At 38.5% G+C, this 18,226-nt stretch overlaps 1 protein-coding gene and 1 long non-coding RNA gene across 2 annotated transcripts; one reads left to right on the forward strand and one right to left on the reverse strand.

Moving 5' to 3' along the window:
* LOC109220457 lies at positions 12,160-14,393 on the forward strand. Its single transcript, XR_002067099.1, has 2 exons — positions 12,160-13,224; positions 13,811-14,393. It is a non-coding gene; the product is annotated as an uncharacterized LOC109220457 (long non-coding RNA).
* LOC109220382 (dormancy-associated protein homolog 3-like) lies at positions 14,331-16,559 on the reverse strand. The gene is made up of 3 exons (XM_019384878.1): positions 16,344-16,559; positions 15,482-15,646; positions 14,331-14,750 (listed from the first exon to the last, which is right to left on the reverse strand). Exons 1-3 carry the CDS (start codon positions 16,456-16,458, stop codon positions 14,647-14,649), a joined length of 384 nt encoding a protein of 127 aa, XP_019240423.1. The 5' UTR covers positions 16,459-16,559; the 3' UTR covers positions 14,331-14,646.

Below are 18,226 nucleotides of genomic sequence, written 5' to 3' on the forward strand. Positions count from 1 at the left end.
CCAAGTCCCTAGTGTATCAGAGTTCCCAAGGGTCTCACATGAACCCAGGGTAGTGTTCACACTAGAGAGATTGATCAGAAGCAGTTCAGGAAAAAGACTAGGGACCAGGTCCTAGTGCGTCAGAGTTCACAAGGGTCTCACATGAACCCCGAGCAGTGCTCACACTAGGGGGGCCAAAGGACAGAACCTGAATAGCCTTGGCTTTCAGCCGGCTAAGAATAAGAATTCAGAAGGACCAGATAGTAAAGGAATAGAATGGAGTCAAGGGATTTCACTGAAGGACAGAATCCAAATTGAACATACATACACAAATAACAGACATGCTTGAACTTAGGCAGACTTAGTCAAGTTTTCAGGAAATGAAGTCAATCAAAAGTCACAAAAAACCTATCTATAGTGATAAAAAAAGGATCCAAATTAGGCTAAGTGCAGAAACCAGTGTCATAAGAAGAAACCAATTAGCAACAGATCATGAAATGTTAGGAACTAATTAGGGCAGTTACTAGAGGTGTCAAAATATGATGAAACAAGATCAAACAGGCTACATTATAGCAGATTCAGCAAACAGACTTGTAATTCTATTAATGCATACATATATACATGGTTAACTAGTCCATAGAAGGAGATATGAGTTACATGTTCAAAGAGCAAGATTATGACAGAATTAAACTTAAAAGAGATATCTACCAGTGAAATATGGCTAAGTAGAATCAAAATACCAAACTCACGGTAGATTTAAGCATGTCTCAGATGTAATAGCATTTAGGATAGCATAGTTTAATTGAAGTAACACGTAAATGAAATAGCAGATAATCAGAATGAAATGGTAAAAGGCATGGTAACTCACCAGTTAAGATGAAGCAAGGAAGAAGGAATTCTACAGTATGGTAAATATCACCAACGAACTTGGAAATTTCTGGCCTTGGCTTTCAGCCGGCCAGGATCAGAATACAGAACAAGATTATTCAAGAGCGGAAGCACAACCTTAGTTTTGTGTTCTTAAGGATTTTTTTAACTTAATCAAAGGGGAGTGGGGAGGGGTTTAAATAGTGTAGGAATTAAACACATAAACATGGAAACAATTAGTCAAACACTAGAAAGGCAAGCATTTAAATTAGTAAGGAAGGAAAATTTTAAAAACCTAATATTTGGGTAAAATACACAAATCGGTAGAAAATAAAGGCAAATGAATCACATATTGCACAAGATGAATATAGACAGGAATATTATTTAACAGGATCACAGAATCGAACCAGATTTGGTTCGATTAAAAAGGATTTGAAACCCTAATTTAGGGTAAGTAAAAAAGTCGACAGAAATAGACAGATTTACACATAATAGGGTGAATAATGGCGAGATAATACTCAAATTCAAAGCTTAAACCAGTTTTGATTCAAATCAAATAAGATTTGTAAACCCTAACCTTAAGGTTAAGTATGAATTAGCAAGATACGAACAAATCAGACTCACACAATGAAAAATAAGCGTGTGTGGACTCAATATCGTCCAGATTCAAGAGATGAAAGTCAAATAGGACAGAATCAGGGTAAGAGTACTTGCCGTGTTTAGGCAGTACTAGGTAATACCGTAGAGAATCACCCAATAATGGAAACATATAGAAATGGTAAGTGAATGGGGAGAAAATCCCATTAGAAACGGGATTAGGAGAGGGGTTTTTTGTGAGGCGGCGTGCTAGGGTTCTTCAAGGGGGAGAGAGTATAGAGGCGGCGGGTTTGGAGGAATGGGGTTAGGGTTTGGGAGACGGGTGATATAATGAAATGGGGGAACGTTTGTGAGCCGTTGATCATTTTTTATCAACGGTTGGGTTTAGGCAGGAGCTGGGTCGGGTTCAATAAGTGGGTGAGGGTACTGGGCTAATGGGGTTGGGCTTGGGGTAATTGGGTTGTGTTTGGGTAGTTTAGGTCCGAAATTAGTTATGAAATTAGGGCCAGATTTTAAATACTCAATTTTAACAAATAAATAATTCATAAAAATAATAAATAAATAACAAAATATCATTTGTGCACTAAAATGATTTAAAATAGCTATTTAACATTTTAAAAAATATAAAAATCATTTACTGCATAAATAATATAATTATACATTAATATGGGCTATTATTGCAAAGATGTGCAATTGAGCCTTAAAATGAAAATGTAACTATAAAAATGCACTGAAAAATATTTAAACATTATGTTGATATAAATGATAAATTTAGATGATTAAATCATCATAAAAATAATATGAAGGATAATTATGGGATATTTATATAATAAAATGCAGAAATAAATTGGTTTAGAGTCTTTAAAAATTATGAAAAACTATGAAAAATATTGGTGTATGCTTATAAACCAAATGATGATGCATATGCACTATTTTGAAGGTGTATATATATATATATATATATATATATATATATATATATATATATATATATTTAAAATGTGAGGGAAAATTGGGTATCAACAGCTGCTTATATGTAATGCTGGAAATCAAATCGCTTAGAAACCATGTCTACATGACTTATAACGATCTAATATGCTCGTACGTTAGCCTAGAAAATTCAGCATTACCTGTTTGATACTGGAATCATATAGAGATCATGTCTATAGAACTAAAGGATTCTGAGTCTTAATTTTGAGATGTTCTACTGCCTAATACCAGAAATCAGTATCCATGCTTTCTTGTTTACGTGTGGAGGTTAACATGAGCCACTCTTTGCTAAATATGCGGTTCTATTTGTTTTGAATGTGCGGTTACTTTTATCATTTTTTAGCAACCTAAGTAAGTCTAGAACCACCCAAATAGAGGTCCAAAGCCTCCTGGACCATAGGCATGGGACGGGTAGTGCACGCATCGGATACGACTTAGAATTGAATTAGAACGCTTTAAGTAACTTCAACATAATAATCGGGTACCAGGAGATGATAGTCTATGCCCGCTGAATAATATGAGCAACTCCTATCTAAAGGGAGTTGCGAAGTATTATTTATGTTGCACGTGGTGATCCTTTAGGCTAAAAAACTTAGGACTCCCCCCCCCCCCCCCTTTTCTTTTTGTATACTTGCTATTTATACTTAGTCATTTAACATAGACTAATGTATTTGTACCCTTGTAATCGCTAAGGATCTGTACAAATTCCCATGTGCTATGATAAGACTTTGCAACTTTTACATTTCCCTATGTTTATCTGATTACCTAGCCTAATTACATAATCCACATAGTTTAAAGTTCGGACAGGACCCACAATTGTGGACCTCGAAGAGTGCCTAACACCTTCTCTTTGAGGTAATTTGAGCCCTTACCCGATATTTGGTGGCGTTGACTAGTCAAACAGAGTTATTTAAAAATAGGTCCCCTAACGCACCTTAAAACTCGTTAGGTAGCGACTCTTCTCTTTTAATACCTCCTTTAAAAGAATTATCACACGTCAAACCCCGCTTTCGTGAGTAAACGGGGCGCGACAATCCTTGCTGTCGTATCCAATACTATCCCCCCCCCCCCCACAAGTGTTCAAATGTGAATTATGTGAATTGGAACACTAGAGCTATTGCTTTGTTGGTTAAAACACTTGTGAATGGTTGAATAGCCTTTGGTTCGATGGTAAACTTTACTTCCCATTAGGAATTTGCCATCGAGCCAAAGCCTATTTAACCATCCCGTAGTGGTCTATCATTTCAATGCCTTGTTATTTAAAGGTCTTAACTTTGCCTATGTCGCCCCCTTCGTAGTATGCTTTCCATTGGTGCTTCGTTAAAACCCTTGCTAGAAAAACCCGATTAGGACGAAAATTCATCAAAGGAAAAAAGAGTGTAGCACATACTTTCAGTATAGTTAAGATCCATCAGCAGTAATACCTTTTGAGGTGAGTCACGTTCCAATTGTTGGGAGATTTTGACTCCATCTTGATTTTTCAGCTCGTAGGATCCTTTATCGGTGACAGTTGAAACCCGGTAGGGGCCTTCCTACATCGGACCTAGCTTGCCAGCATTGATTTCTCGAGTGTTATGAGTCACCTTTCTCAAAACCAAGTCTCCTACTTTGAAGTAACTAAGATTAGCTCTCCGATTATAGTATCTTTACATCATTTACTTCTGAGCCACCATCCTCACGTGTGCCAAGTCCCTGCGTTCATTGAGCAGTTCCAGCTTCACCAGCAATGCCTCATTATTTGTTTCTTCATCTGTTCTGGAGAGCCGTAAGGTTGGTTCTCCTACTTTCACCGGGATCAAAGCTTCTGCACCGTATACGAGATAGAAGTTTCTCTCCCGTGCTTGATTTTGCCGGTGTTAAGTATCCCCATAGCATGCCCAGTAACTCTTGGGGCCACTTGCCTTTAGCAGCTTCTAACCTCTTTTCGAGGTTTTGGATAATTACCTTATTTGTTGACTCCGCATGTCCATTAGCGCTCGGATGGTATGGTGAGGAGGCAATTCTTTTGATTTTTAGATCTTCAAGAAACTTTGTGACTTTGAAGCCTATGAACTATGGTCCATTATCACAGGAAATCTACTTTTCCAAACCGGCAAATTATGCATTCCTATATGAAGTTGATCACTTCGTGCTCACCGATCTTTTGGTAATGACCTTCTTCAACCCATTTAGTGAAGTAATCAGTTAAAATTAAAAGGAATATTACCTTTCTGGGACCCGGTGGCAGTGGACCAACTATATCCATCTCCCATTTCATGAATGGCCATGCGGATAGTGCCGAGTGCAAGAGTTCTTCCGGTTGGTGCACCAACAGTGCATGGCGCAGACACTTGTCGCACTTCTGAACGAATGCCTTTGCGTCTCGCTCATCTGCGGCCAGTAGTATCCTGACCTAACCGGCTTTAGCACCAACAAATCTACACCGGAATGGTTTCCGCAAATTTCTTCATGGACCTCTCTCATCACGTAGTCCGCCTCCGAGGCTCCTAAACATCGGCCAACAGGCCTTGGAATGACCTCCTATATAATTGTCCACCCAAGAGGCTGTAGCAAGCCACTTTGGTGCGTAGTGCCCGGGACGCCTTCAAGTCTTCGGGCAACTTGCCATAACGAAGATAATCAATGAACTCATTTCTCCAGTCCTAGACCAGGTTGGTTGTATTTACTTCACAATAGCCGTCGGCATCCAGTATCGAATGCATAAGATGAATGACAGTGCCGGAGTTAGAGCCTTTCATTTTCGTGGACGACCCCAAATTGGCCAATGCATCTACTTCTACATTCTTTTCCCTTGCGATATGTGTGATCGACCACTCCCTGAATCGTGCAAGCAAATTCTGAACTTTAATGACGTACTGATGCATGCGTTCCTCTTTCGCGTCAAAAATCCCGTACACTTGGTTTACTGCCAGTTGGGAATCACATTTGATTTTTATTACCTCGGGGCCAGTTTGAGTCCTTTGTCCTCCTAGACTAGAATGACACTTACCTCTACCTCCGAGACGACTAAGTATATTAGAATTGTTCACATTCCCCCGGGTTTAATAATAGCGGGAGGCTTGATAGATAACGTTTCAGGTCTTTCAAGGCATTCTAACATTCAGGAGTCCGTCCAAAATTGCTCTTTTTCTTAAGAAGTGCTGACATTTTTTCGAGGATCGAGAGTTGAACCTACTTAAAGCGGCCAATCTTCCGATTAATGGTGACGTCCAATCCTACACCTCCAAAGCAAACATAGCATGGTCGTTAGCAATAATAAACCCAACAAAGGTTGGGGTCAAATCCCACAAGGAGTAGGTATGTGTTAGAGAGTCCAAATGCGTGCAAACTCGGTGATTCTTAATGTAATTTTCAAACAAAGAGTGGTTGTTCAATTATGTCTACAATTACTACTAAACTTTGACTAAGGAATTCTATCAAACACGTGGAGTGCAAATAAGATGATGTAGTTGTAATAAATAAGAGAACGGCGTTGGTATTGCTTCCCCTTTGTGTAGGCTATGCTTTTGGGTATATAAATGTTCAGTTCTAATTAATTAAGCATGTGTTATCGCCTCAATTTCTATTCCACCAACTTAATATCTTCCAACACTTAAGAGACTTTTATCCCAAGTTGCCCTTCCAAGTCAACTAACGCTCAATGATGAACAATTGATTAGCCCAAGTAGAAATCACACTATTCCTAGTTAGATTTCAGTAATCAAATGATTAACCCACTTAATTCCCTGTTAATTACCTGGTACCTAAGCTAAGTTTCACTCTTCCAAGTTAGAACAAGCAAAATATGCATGGATTAAGTGTTTGCAACCACAATCAATCAATAAAGCATGGAGTAATTAGATAACACAAAGCTTAATCAAATATAGAACTAATATTAATAATAATCCAAAAACATAGCCACACTTAGGGTTCACAATCCTAGCTTTTAATAAACTTAGCTAGACATATTAAGGAAGAAAAATACAAAAAGAGATGAAAATCTAAACATAATAGCTAAATAGGAAAGAAAGGTTGTATGGAACAATGGTGAAGCCACCCAAATTCCTCAAGAAGAAATACCAAAAGCTACTACTCAAAGTACTCTTGCAAAAAAAAAAAAAAAGAAGCCCTAGAATCACTTAAAATAGCTATCTATACTAAGTCCCAAAAGTGGACAAAATTGCCCCGTAGGACCAACCGTGAGGTCAACCGTGAGATACATCTGAATCGTAACGAATTCCAGAAGCTTTATTTCTTCAACTCTTCAGGCTTATCTTGAACCGTGTCCAACAATTTGCTTAAAAATCTTTTTGCTTCAACTTTTCTCCAATTTTAGCTCTAAAGTGATGATTTCTTGCCCTTTCTTGATATTCTCCAATTTCAAAGTTCTCACGCAACTTCAAAACCCAAAAAATACACCATTCAAAGCACAATTATCTAATTTATTCCAACAAATGGGGCATTAAACTCTATCAAAACATAAGCACAATTAGCTAAAAAGCTAACGAATCATTTAACCTCTGTACTTCTTTTACGCGTGTTAGTTGGTCCGAGATGTCCTCGATGGCTTTGATCTTATCGGGATTTACCTCGATACTTCTTTGCGAAACCAAGAAACCCAAGAACTTACTGAAGCCAACCCTGAACGCGCATTTTTTCGGGTTGAGCTTCATGTTGTGCTTCCTCAAGATATTGAAGGTTTCTTCGAGGTGTTTTAAATGATCACCTACATTCAAAGACTTGACCAACATGTCATCTATATATACTTCCATCGTTTTACCTATTTTCTTCTCAAATGTCTTGTTCACGAGTCTCTGATAAGTGGCTCCGGCGTTTTTAAGCCCGAAGGGCATCACATTATAACAATATGTGCCAAAGTTCGTTATGAACAAAGTTTTTTTTCTGATCCTCCAGGTTCATCTTGATTTGATTGTACCCGAAATAAGAATCAAGGAAACTCATTTTATCAATGTTTGGCAGCGAGAACGAGTATTTAGGGCATGCCTTATTCAAGTCTTTATAATCTACGCACATTCATAACTTGTTATTCTTTTTCGAAATTACAACTACATTAGCTAACCATTCGGGATACTTTACCTCTCGGATTGAACCGATGTCAAGTAGTCGAGTTACCTCTTCCTTAACAAAATTGTTTCTAACTTCAACTATCGGGCACTTCTTTTGCATTAATCGGAAGGATGCTCAAGTCCAGGCTTAGCTTGTGCACAACTACCTCTAGTGGGATACCTGCCATATTCGAGTGCGATCATACAAACCAATCAACGTTAGTTTAAAGGAAATTAATAAATCCTGACCGGAGTTCGAGATTGAGTCTTATTCCCAAGTGAAACTTTCTCTCCAAGAATTCCTCAAACAAAGCCACTTGTTCGAGTTTTTCTGCTCTGGATTTTGTCGCACCTGTCTCTTTTAGTACCTGAAAGTATCTTTATACCTAGTAGGATTCCAACGACTCCTCGCCCTAATCATCTTCGCTTGGCACGGGAGAAGGCGTCGGTTCCTGTAATTGTTATTTGCTGTGCTCATTCCCTTTACTATTAGAAATTGATACTGCGTTCATTTCTCTTGCTGCCGGTTGATCTCCTCTCATCTGTTGATTCCCTCTAGGATCAGAAATTTCAGCAGTTTGTGATATGTTGATAGTAGGACCTTCATCTCATGTAACCATGGTCTACCGAGAATTATGTTATAGCCCATGTCACCATCCACCACTTCAAATAAGGTGGTCTTCGTGACCCCTTCAGCGTTCATGGGTAGCAGGATCTCTCCTCGAGTTGTCACACTTGCCAAGTTGATCCTTGCCGAGGAGCTTCATTGCTGGAATGATACTTCCAATTAATTTGGCTCTTTCCAGCACTCGGGGCGTCGTTATGCTGCAGAAGAAGTTTGTTGGCATCTTTCTCTGTGAAGGTGATGTCGTCTTCGACAATTTCCCAGAGTCTCTTGTTGTGGGTCACCGATACCTTTTTTCTTTGTGAACGAGAAGGGATGTCGTCTTTGGAGACTTCCCAGAGTCTCTTGCTGTGGGTCACCGATACTTTTTTTTTCTTTGTCGTCGAGAAGGTTACAGCATTGATTTCATTCCCTACGAAAATCCTGTTGATAGTCAACCGATGAGGGTCTTCTCCTATCTTTAAGGGTTCTGCGTTGTCCCGGCTGCGGCTGTAATTATTCTTGGCTCGGTCACTCAAGAATTCCCTGAGATGGTCATTTTTCAATAACGTTGCCACCTCCTCACGCAGGTGCCGGTAGTCCCCAGTCCTGTGGCCGTGAGGTCCATGATACTTACACAATAAGTTAGGATCCCTTTGGCTGGGATCAGATCTTATTGGCTTCATGAATCTTGCTTCTTTTATATTCCTCATCGCCAATACCAAATCCACTACACTGATGTTGAAATTGTAATCTGAAAGCCTGGAATATGTAGAATCTCGAGTCCCCGGTACTTCTTTTTCTTGCAACGATCTGTTCTTCCGGCCACTATCAATTCTTCTTTCGGGAGAGAACCTATTTGAGGACCGGAACCCTTTTCTACGGTGTTCTTCGTCTCTCTCCTAAGGCAGGATGCGACCTATAGAAGATCACTGGTCTGCGTCAAAATCATCTTTGAACTTATCCTATTCTTGTCTCAGTCACGTCCCTTCATGGATATGTTGAAGTGACTTGTGGTACAATATTATGAGAAACCACTACAGATACAAAGGCAAGAGAAAATTATTCACAACTTGGAGGCTCAAGTGAGTCAACTTGTTAATCCTTATAAAGTGCAACAAGCTGACATTATGGATAGTAGCCAAGAAGAGCATGAATTAGCGGCAGAAATTGACAATATAATGGAGGAGTTTAGAAGAGAATACGACCAAATCAACCAACTAGAATTTGATGATGTCGACGCTGAAGGCGTGATACTAGAGTCAACCGAGGTCATTGAGGATAAATATTAAGTTAATTCTAGTTTCATTGGTGTAGAGGATGTTGAACATCTCGAAGTTCATGTATTTGAGCGTGTTGGACCTCATTCCAAACACTTATCTATATTGTGTTCGGATGGTGAAATAAGAATGGATCCTTACGAGCGTAGAAAGGAGACAAGGGAATAGGTAGATGTGCCATATATTTTGAAATTTTCGAGGCCGTCTAGGCAAGGTGATACTCCTCAGCTTAAAGTCAAAAAGTGCATAAGGAATTATTTAATTTTTGGCTTTCAAGGCTTTACACTACCCCAAGAGCATGATCATAAAGCAGAATCAAAATTTGGTATCCAATTCTTAAGTTCGAAATGAAGGTAGAAAGTGATTCACGTCGTGCCGCGACGTTAAATTAGGCGCTTGTTAGGAGGCAACCCAACTTTACTACTTTCTTTTATTTTATTTTTTTAAATTTGTTTACCTTTCTTTTAATGTATTATTTTTGTAATGTCGTTTTATTTTATTTTGTAGGTTTATGAGCATGAAAAATAAATCCATTGGAAGGAAGCAAAAGCAAACAAAATGGTTGGAACTAAGTGTGAGGTACCCGCATGAAGGACCAGGCTTGGGAGAAGTCTGAGTATCCCATGAGTTGTTGATGCTTCGGCCTTTGGCCTACCGGGGAGTTTCTTTCACCGTCTTGTTATTTATGGTTATTGGGGGACAACGCACAATTATAAGTGTGGGGTGAGGAGATTATCTAGGCAATTTTCAATGATATTCTAGTTGTGTTAGTATAACAAAAAAAAATTGGACTTTTCCTACCGATGGATCTCTTGGATAGCTTTCTTGAGGCATTAAGGTCTAATAAAGAAATCCAAAAATATTTTTTTTATTAGTCGTAGGTATATAATAATCCCCTTGGTTTTTCTTTTGGCATCGGTTCTTTTCCAAGGGATGTAACTTGAACCAGGTAGTTTTTTATTTTTTATTTTGAAAGAAATTGAGGGAAGAAAATTTGAGTGTCCTATAGGCCTTTAGAGATGTTTGACGCTAGCATAGTTAGGCCGTAGCATGCAAATTACCTTCCTTACATGTTTTAATGATAATTGATGCCGTAAAAGATTGAATAGCCCGTCTGTGATGCTTTCTCTCAGTTACTTGACTCATTGTTCATGTATTGGTTTATTGCTTAATACTTCTTGACTTTGTGATTACTTGCCTAAATTTGAGAGTTGGAATGGAGCTGTACCGATTGGGATCATGTGCATTGTGTGATGTGATTACATTCTGTGCTATCATGTGTTTGTCTAGAACTTGCCATGTGTGTTAGTCGAAGTAAAATAAGTAAGCTTTGTGAGTTTAGGAGATGATGTAGGCATTTCTTTGATTGTCCATTGAGCTATTATCCCACCATAAATAAAATTATCTTTAGATAGACCAAAGACTATAAGGCTTTTCTTTGGCACTCACATTACAAGCCAATTCCCATTTTGTTCTTAATTAAATCTTGCTGAACCTTTACCTCCAAAAGCACTTAAGTCGCTAGAAGAGTAATGTGAGAGTTGGGATGGCTTTTGAGTGCAACCATATAAAGGCCAAAAGGAGCATGTATGTTTTGGAAAATCATTAGTCGGGCAACCTAAAATTGTGGAGAGTGTTGAAGAAAAGAGAAGCAACAAAATACAAAAAATAAATAAAAAAAAAGAGAAAAAAATAGTATATATAGAAAATACACCTCCTATTTATCGTGATCCGGGCTAGTGAATTCATAGTTGTGCTTAAAAAAGAAGGGCCGAGTTGTATATGATTTCGTAGCATAGCTTGAAATGGTCATTAAAAGTGTGTAGTGGAAAGTTACGTGTAGTGTATTAAAGTGCTTAGGAGAGTGATTCACTATATCCAAAAATATAGGCAAAATAGCTTCCGGACCACTTAAACTTGTACCCGTTTTTCAATCCAATATATAAATTTTTATCTTTTACATTTGGACACCTTTATTTGATGAACTGAATACCAGTAAACACATCCGACTAAACGTGTTCTTCACTCGCTGTGACATGACTGACACGTCATATACTAATCCTTTTATTCTTTGACATGTGTATTCTGTGGGTTTTACTTTAAAAGAAAAATTATTTTACCAGATTTTTATTCTCCTTTTTAAAAAATTAATTTTTGTCTTCTTCTTCATAGTCAAAGCTCTTGCCGATCCACCACCATTTCACCATATTCAATACCCGGCCACCTAAAACCCTCCCATTTTCAAATTTCAGACCACCACCAGCAGTCTCTCCGCGCTATTCAGGTGCTCTCTTTTCTCTCCGCGCTGTCAAGCTCTTGGAAATTTTGAGTTACATTCTTTCAATAATCGGACTTCAATAAAACCAAATTATTGAATGCATGTTTGCAAACCTGTATCATCCAAGGCACAAATTTAATGTATTTCGTTTTCTCTTAGCTAGGGCGTTTCTAGGTTATATACTTACCGGCATATCCTGCAGCTTTCTTAGTTAATTCTCGAACTCTGAGTGTTTGATTATATCTTTAAGGCTAGCTAAAACCCTCCCACCTAAATCTGGAAGCCAGACCATTGATTTATTTGAGGTATTTTTATGGAGCATAGATCTACCATTGTCGTACACTGAAGAGCTTCAAAGCCTCTAATGGAGATGGAAAAGAAAAAGAGAAACAGAAGGTCAGGGGCAAGAAAAGAAAAGAAAGGGATAGGGGATGGGGAGATGGGGTGTCGAGTGGGTTTTTGTGAATTTTTTATTCTTTTTTACTTTTTATCTTTTCTTTTCATTTTTAATTACTCAAGCAAATTGCTTTCACGCGTCTGATTTGCGTGATATGCACACACTAGTGTTACGTCACACATACTGTTGTCACATAGGCTTGGTCAATGGTCAGAGGTGTTTATTGGTCCTCATTCAGTCAAGTACAAGTGTTTAAATGGGAAACTTGTAAGTTCATTTCCCGGGTTAACAAATGGGTACAAGTTTAAGTAGCCGGAGGCTATTTTGCATAAAATATATCCGATCCGTCCTTTAGCTTACATTACAACCCGTAAAGACCTAATTGATCTTAGACTTTACGAGCTTAGATTAGTGGAAATATACACTACGGACAAGCCTATGGTACAACTGCGGGATGCACATGAATTTCTTTGTGAGAGTGAGTGGTTCTTTATTCATATATGTGATGTCCTTAGATTATATTCGAATGCATATTTGAATGTGTAGACAAAATACCCTCTTGTTCTTTGGTGAGACACATGATTACATGACAGATAGGTGATGTTATTAAACATCTCTTGTTGGGTGAGTGCACGAGTTGAGAGTGCTTATTGGCGACGAGTCGGTCTTTGAGGTTGGGTGCTTATGGGCAGGTTGTTTAAGTATTTTTAATTGGTCACTAATATTTCGGCATGTGAAAATTGGGAAAGGTATGAATGCGTATGCAAGAGCTCAATTGTTGGTATCAACCAAGGTCATAGGTGTAGTGTGTTGAATTGCTAAATATTCCTCCATTATTTGATGTCTTGCGTGCATTGTTTGGGAAAAGAGTATCTTAATAAATGTCACTGAGTTGTTTCCTTGAATTGAAGAATCTCCATTGCTTCTATTGTCCCCTCAAGTTGTCCATTCTTTTCTTGTGTTCCTAATTTCCTTTGGGTTTTGTATATTATGTAGTTAACTTGGAGGTTGTAAATGCTTTCAAACTTTTTTCATTCTTTAATGGTATACAGTTCCAAAGGCTCCAAATCGGAGAAGCAATCAACAGAGGCGAAAGAAGCGAAGTTAAAGTATAGAAGACAATTGCGGGTTTGTAATACTTGTGTGTGGCCTTCTGTTGTTATAACAATTATTGAGATAGGTGATTGGTATGTAGAAGCACCTCTGGTATTTCTTTTATTTCACACTTAATTATTCTTCATGTTCTTTGTTAGTATTTTTTTTGCATGACATCTTTGATTTTACGAATTCTTTTAAGCTTTTTAGAAACATTGGTGTGCTTTCCATTTGACATATTTGAATTATAGTTTTTGTTCCTTTAAAGATGGACAGCCAAGTTTCAGAAGATGTACATATAATTAACGGCATAACTCTATCCATCTTCTAGCCATTTGCAATATAGCTGCTTTATTATATTGATGTCCTTATATGTAAGTTATGTGAACTTCTTGCACCAACCTATTTGTAATACACAGTTGATTTATATAGCTAGGTTAATGATGCATGTAAATCAGAATATCACTAAGGAAGCTGGACCTGTGATGGCCATGACCTTCACAATCTCCATGTATAATCATTCAGGGATTCATGTAAAGAGTGAAATAGAGTTCTCTTATTAGAATACAATAAAGAAATGATGACTTTATCTAATTATATTTTGGGACCTTTACAGAGTTTCCTCAAATTTAATCATATTTACAAAAAGTTAAAATGAATGCTACTATGCTGTTGTAGTTTCCAAATAAAGAATTCTCTGCTAAAGATCCTTTTCAAACAACTGTTGAGAGAGAGAGACAAAAAAGGTAGAGCTGGATGAAATTTTCTTCAAGATGGGTGTTGCTATAATGTGGCCTTCTCAGTATGCGTTGGATGAAATGTTGCGTGAAGTAGTGCAGTGAAGCAGTTGCCTTGGCATGGCTTCCGTCTTGAAGGACTTGGAGCTAAAGGGAGGGTACCCTTGTGTGTGAGAGAGACATAATTTATATCGAGAGATTCTAGTAGGTCATTAATCCATTGCAATAGTTCATGATAGAATAATGAAGAAGTGTTTTACTAGCAAAGATTAAATTTCTTATATAAATATTACTCCATAACATAAATAATTTGTCATATTTTAATTATTTATATAACCGCTCGTCGCGCGGAAAAATTTACTAGTTGGTTTCTAATTTAGACTAGAATTGAGATTCTTGCTTCTTGTTTCACCATCAGTAACGACCAACTGTAAGTTGATGATACAGGACACCAAAGAAACTATCGATACCGATACCACAAGCCTATGAATAACATTTCTAAGACAAGAGAGTAAACAAGATAACATTACAAGGTAAGCTTTGATACAGAGCAGAAGCAGTATACATGACGAACTTCGTTGCTTACAGCTTGAGCCAAACCTTCGTCACAACATCCGCAAGATCAAGAAGCACTAACACTATTTACAAAATTAAGCACACTACACACACACTGTCACAGGACCATACAGCACATTCTCAACCAGGAAAATGTCAAGGATGTCGACTACATTCAGCCGCCTCAAGAGGGGTAACAAAGAAGAAAACCCGATCTATATTTCACAGGTCGTAAAGAGGACGAGGGCTTCTGGGTCCAACCCCACTGGCATTCTCGTATGCAAATGATCGCCTACGGGACCAATATGCTTCTCTTCCTCCCGCACCTGAACATCATCAGGCATCAAATAATTAGTCTCATTATTTCGACATGTACCCGGTTGCACATCAGACCATGCAAGATTTCTAATGCAAATCTTTTAGATCCAAGTTAATTAAAAGCAAATCTACATCATAAAATTTCCACCCAAAAAATTCTCCACGAAACTACAAAGGAATGAAGACAAGCTGCTAATCTCTGAAACGTCAGGGTAGTACACTGGATCACTATACCAAACTGCTATGCGAAGAGTTAGTAATTCAATTATAGGCTACTTATATAAGCCTAAACAGCCTGCACAGTACGTATCTGTAGAGAGGTGTGGTGGGCCAGACACCAATTTGTCTTTTAAACACATCACTGGACTCTAGCAAGGATATCACTTTCAAAGTGAACATCACTTAATTAAAACAATTGCCTCCACCTAATATCTCCATTATTGCCTCGCATTATCCTCTAAAAGTTTGTCAATTTCCACAAAAGTACACATTTGCCCCTTGACTCCTATACCCCTCAATGATTCTACCTAAAAGGAATTACAATAATAACCTTACAAGATTCTTCTAGATTTCCGCTTCTCCTCCTTTCCTGGAGGGTACTTTCGGTTAGGAAACGAGCAATTACTTTAATGGCTAACAACTGGCAAAAACAAGCCGCCAGAGGTGACGGCGCGAAAACAGATTATTGGAACGAATCAGATCGGAAACCGTTCACCAACAAAAAAAAGTGGGAGCTTACCGGCAAAAGGAGATACCGGAGGAGTGGTACCGGCGGGGGAAACGGGAGGTGAATCTCTGTTCTGACTCCCGGGAGGCTTTACTATCATGATACTCCTTGTCACCCTTACTGCATCCTCACTACTTGCTTCCTCACTGAAGGATCTCGGTGTCGAAACTTCTGATTCTGTATCAAAAATGAACAAGTGCTTCGTCAGAGTCGAATATATCTCCCCAAACGTAACGATAATTGCAGATTTCTTAGAGTTATCTATCAAAATCGCCTTTCTTCTCCTCATTTTTGGATAAGTTATCAAGCAGTCCTTATTAAGGGGGAAAAGTGACGCCTTTGGACATGATTTGGTTGAGCTTAACAAAAAATAGTAGTATGTGAAGATGAAATTGAAAAACAAATTAAAATTTTGTGAGTGAAAACTTGAAACATTTTGTTTCCTAAAACACGTATATCAAACTTCAAATGCTCCATTTCATGTTTGAAATTTAAATAACAGCTAATTTGATAAACAAACAGTTACTACTTAAAAGAATCTCCAATTCTTATTTCAAATACTGCTTCGTCTGTCACCAAACTAACCCGGAAATAAACAACGTAAGCTGCACTATTTTTGCCGATTAACCTTTAACGATCAGATCCTTAAGAAAACAGTCTACATCCGTACAAGTTATAACATATATCATCGATCGGAATATATGTTAATTATTATATCATAATTCGTAAACCTTCACAAACAAATATAACACGTTATAAGTGATAGTTCAGATTTAGTTTGGAAAAAAAGTAATTCAGTTTTGCTAAACGAATTATAATAAATATTGATTCGTTTGTTAATAATGGATGAACGAAACCGGCAACAAAAGCGTACCCTTGCCGGAATTAGAACGGGGGCTAAAAGTAGAATACTTCCGGAGTTTCCCGAGGCCACTATCTGGCCGGGGACCGGCAACGGTGTCGTCCCAGAGCTTGTCAAGTAAGCTCATGACGCAGATCAGCGAATCGGCGTACGTTAAGGGAAAAGAAAGAGAGAAAAGGAAAAGATAATAGAACTTTCTAGTATATCGTCTATCGAGGAATAAGTGAAGCTAGGGGGAGTGTTATTTATTGACGGCTGAAGCGTTAAAGGTCGAACAGATTTTGGGAATGAGATTGGATCTCAACCGTTGATTTGTGTCTGCTAGATCTGAGATGAAATAAACGGCTGGATTTATGAGCACGTATATAGGGATAAGATCGACGTGCCAAAGCCGGCGTTTTATCCTTTGGTTTTTTGCCACGTGGCTAATAAACATTGAGTTGATCAAGCAGGTCACGTGACGGGATGTTATCAGCTTAAAATGTCGAATATACCCTTAGCTTTATCCAGATAGCGGTAAACTGGGTTGGGTCGGTTTCTCATAGAGTTGATGAGGAGCAAAAGAAATTGTTTTCATCTTTTTATTTTTAGAAATAATATTATTACAGTGTTAATTGCCCAATGTGAGAGTTTTAATTATAGTTTGTCATAGTGAAAATTAGATAGAAATTAGAGCGTTTCAATTGATTTTGTCTCTTTACAAACTTATTTTAGTTTTATGACTCCGTTTTTTTTTACACGTGGAAGATTTATTTTTCCATGTAAGAGAAATATCTTTTACACATAAGAGATCTAAAAAGGTTATTTCTTAAATTATAAATTGTATGATTGCTCAAAAGTTATCACATATCTTATGAGTGCAAAACAATACGAATAAGTTACGGGAAAATCATAGCAAATCGTAATAATCCATTGGACCACAAGAAAGAAACGAAAAGAGATACTCAGGATTAGGGGGAGAAACATTAAAAGTCTTTATTGATAATATTGGTTCTCTCCATGAAGAGGTTCAGAGCCTTACAATGGTGTTTTCACTTCCCATAAGATGGGTGTGTTTTTCTCTTCTCTCTCTCCTCCATAGTGATGAAGAAGCAGCCCCTTTTCTAGGGCTTCCACTCTTAGTATTTATAGCTGTGGGCTTCGTGAGCTGGCCATAAATGGCCGTGACCACGTTGGGATCTCGCCTTTATGATGGCGGATAGGCCATGGCCTTGTCGATCGAGTCGGATGCGGGTTGAACATCGTCAATTCTGAGTGGTCGTACCACTAATTAATCATGAATTAGCTTGAAACGGGATTAGCCTCGTTAATTATCGTGGGGTCGGATTCTGACCCATACAGTTAGTCCCTCCGCTTATTGAGGTCGGGCCTTGGCCGAGCTCGATGAGTAGATTCCATTGGCTGTATTTCGAGAAACACGGATGGGGATGGCGACTGTTGCTTCGGTCGAGGCCGAATTCTTTTTGGCGATGGGCCTTAGCCTTGTAGAGTATTAGTATCCTGTTATTGGGTTGTCAAGTCATTGTTCGATCGAGGTCGAACTCTCCTTTTGGGCGAAGGCACTTGTCCTTTTAGCTTACTTCGAGTGAGGTCGAGCTGCATTGTGCTCTGATCCTTACGTTTGCTTTGGAAACATACCCGTCGGCCATGACGGACGGGTCGTATGTTGCGCGGCCGAGGAGAATGAGGGCACGCTTGATACGTGCTCGGCGGTGTCAAAAAAAAAGAAATTTTTAGGGCGCAAGGAGCACTTCCTCGGCATTCATAGGTCGTTATAACCATTTCGAGGGCGGGACGCCGACGGGTGATTTGCAAGGCCGCTTTACGGAGCCTGTCATAATGACGCACATTCCTATAGAATTGAATCGGCGTGCGGTTGGTCACGTAGTTAATGG

The sequence above is a fragment of the Nicotiana attenuata genome, chromosome 1 (genome assembly GCF_001879085.1).
Source record: "Nicotiana attenuata strain UT chromosome 1, NIATTr2, whole genome shotgun sequence".
Classification (NCBI taxonomy): Eukaryota; Viridiplantae; Streptophyta; class Magnoliopsida; order Solanales; family Solanaceae; genus Nicotiana; species Nicotiana attenuata.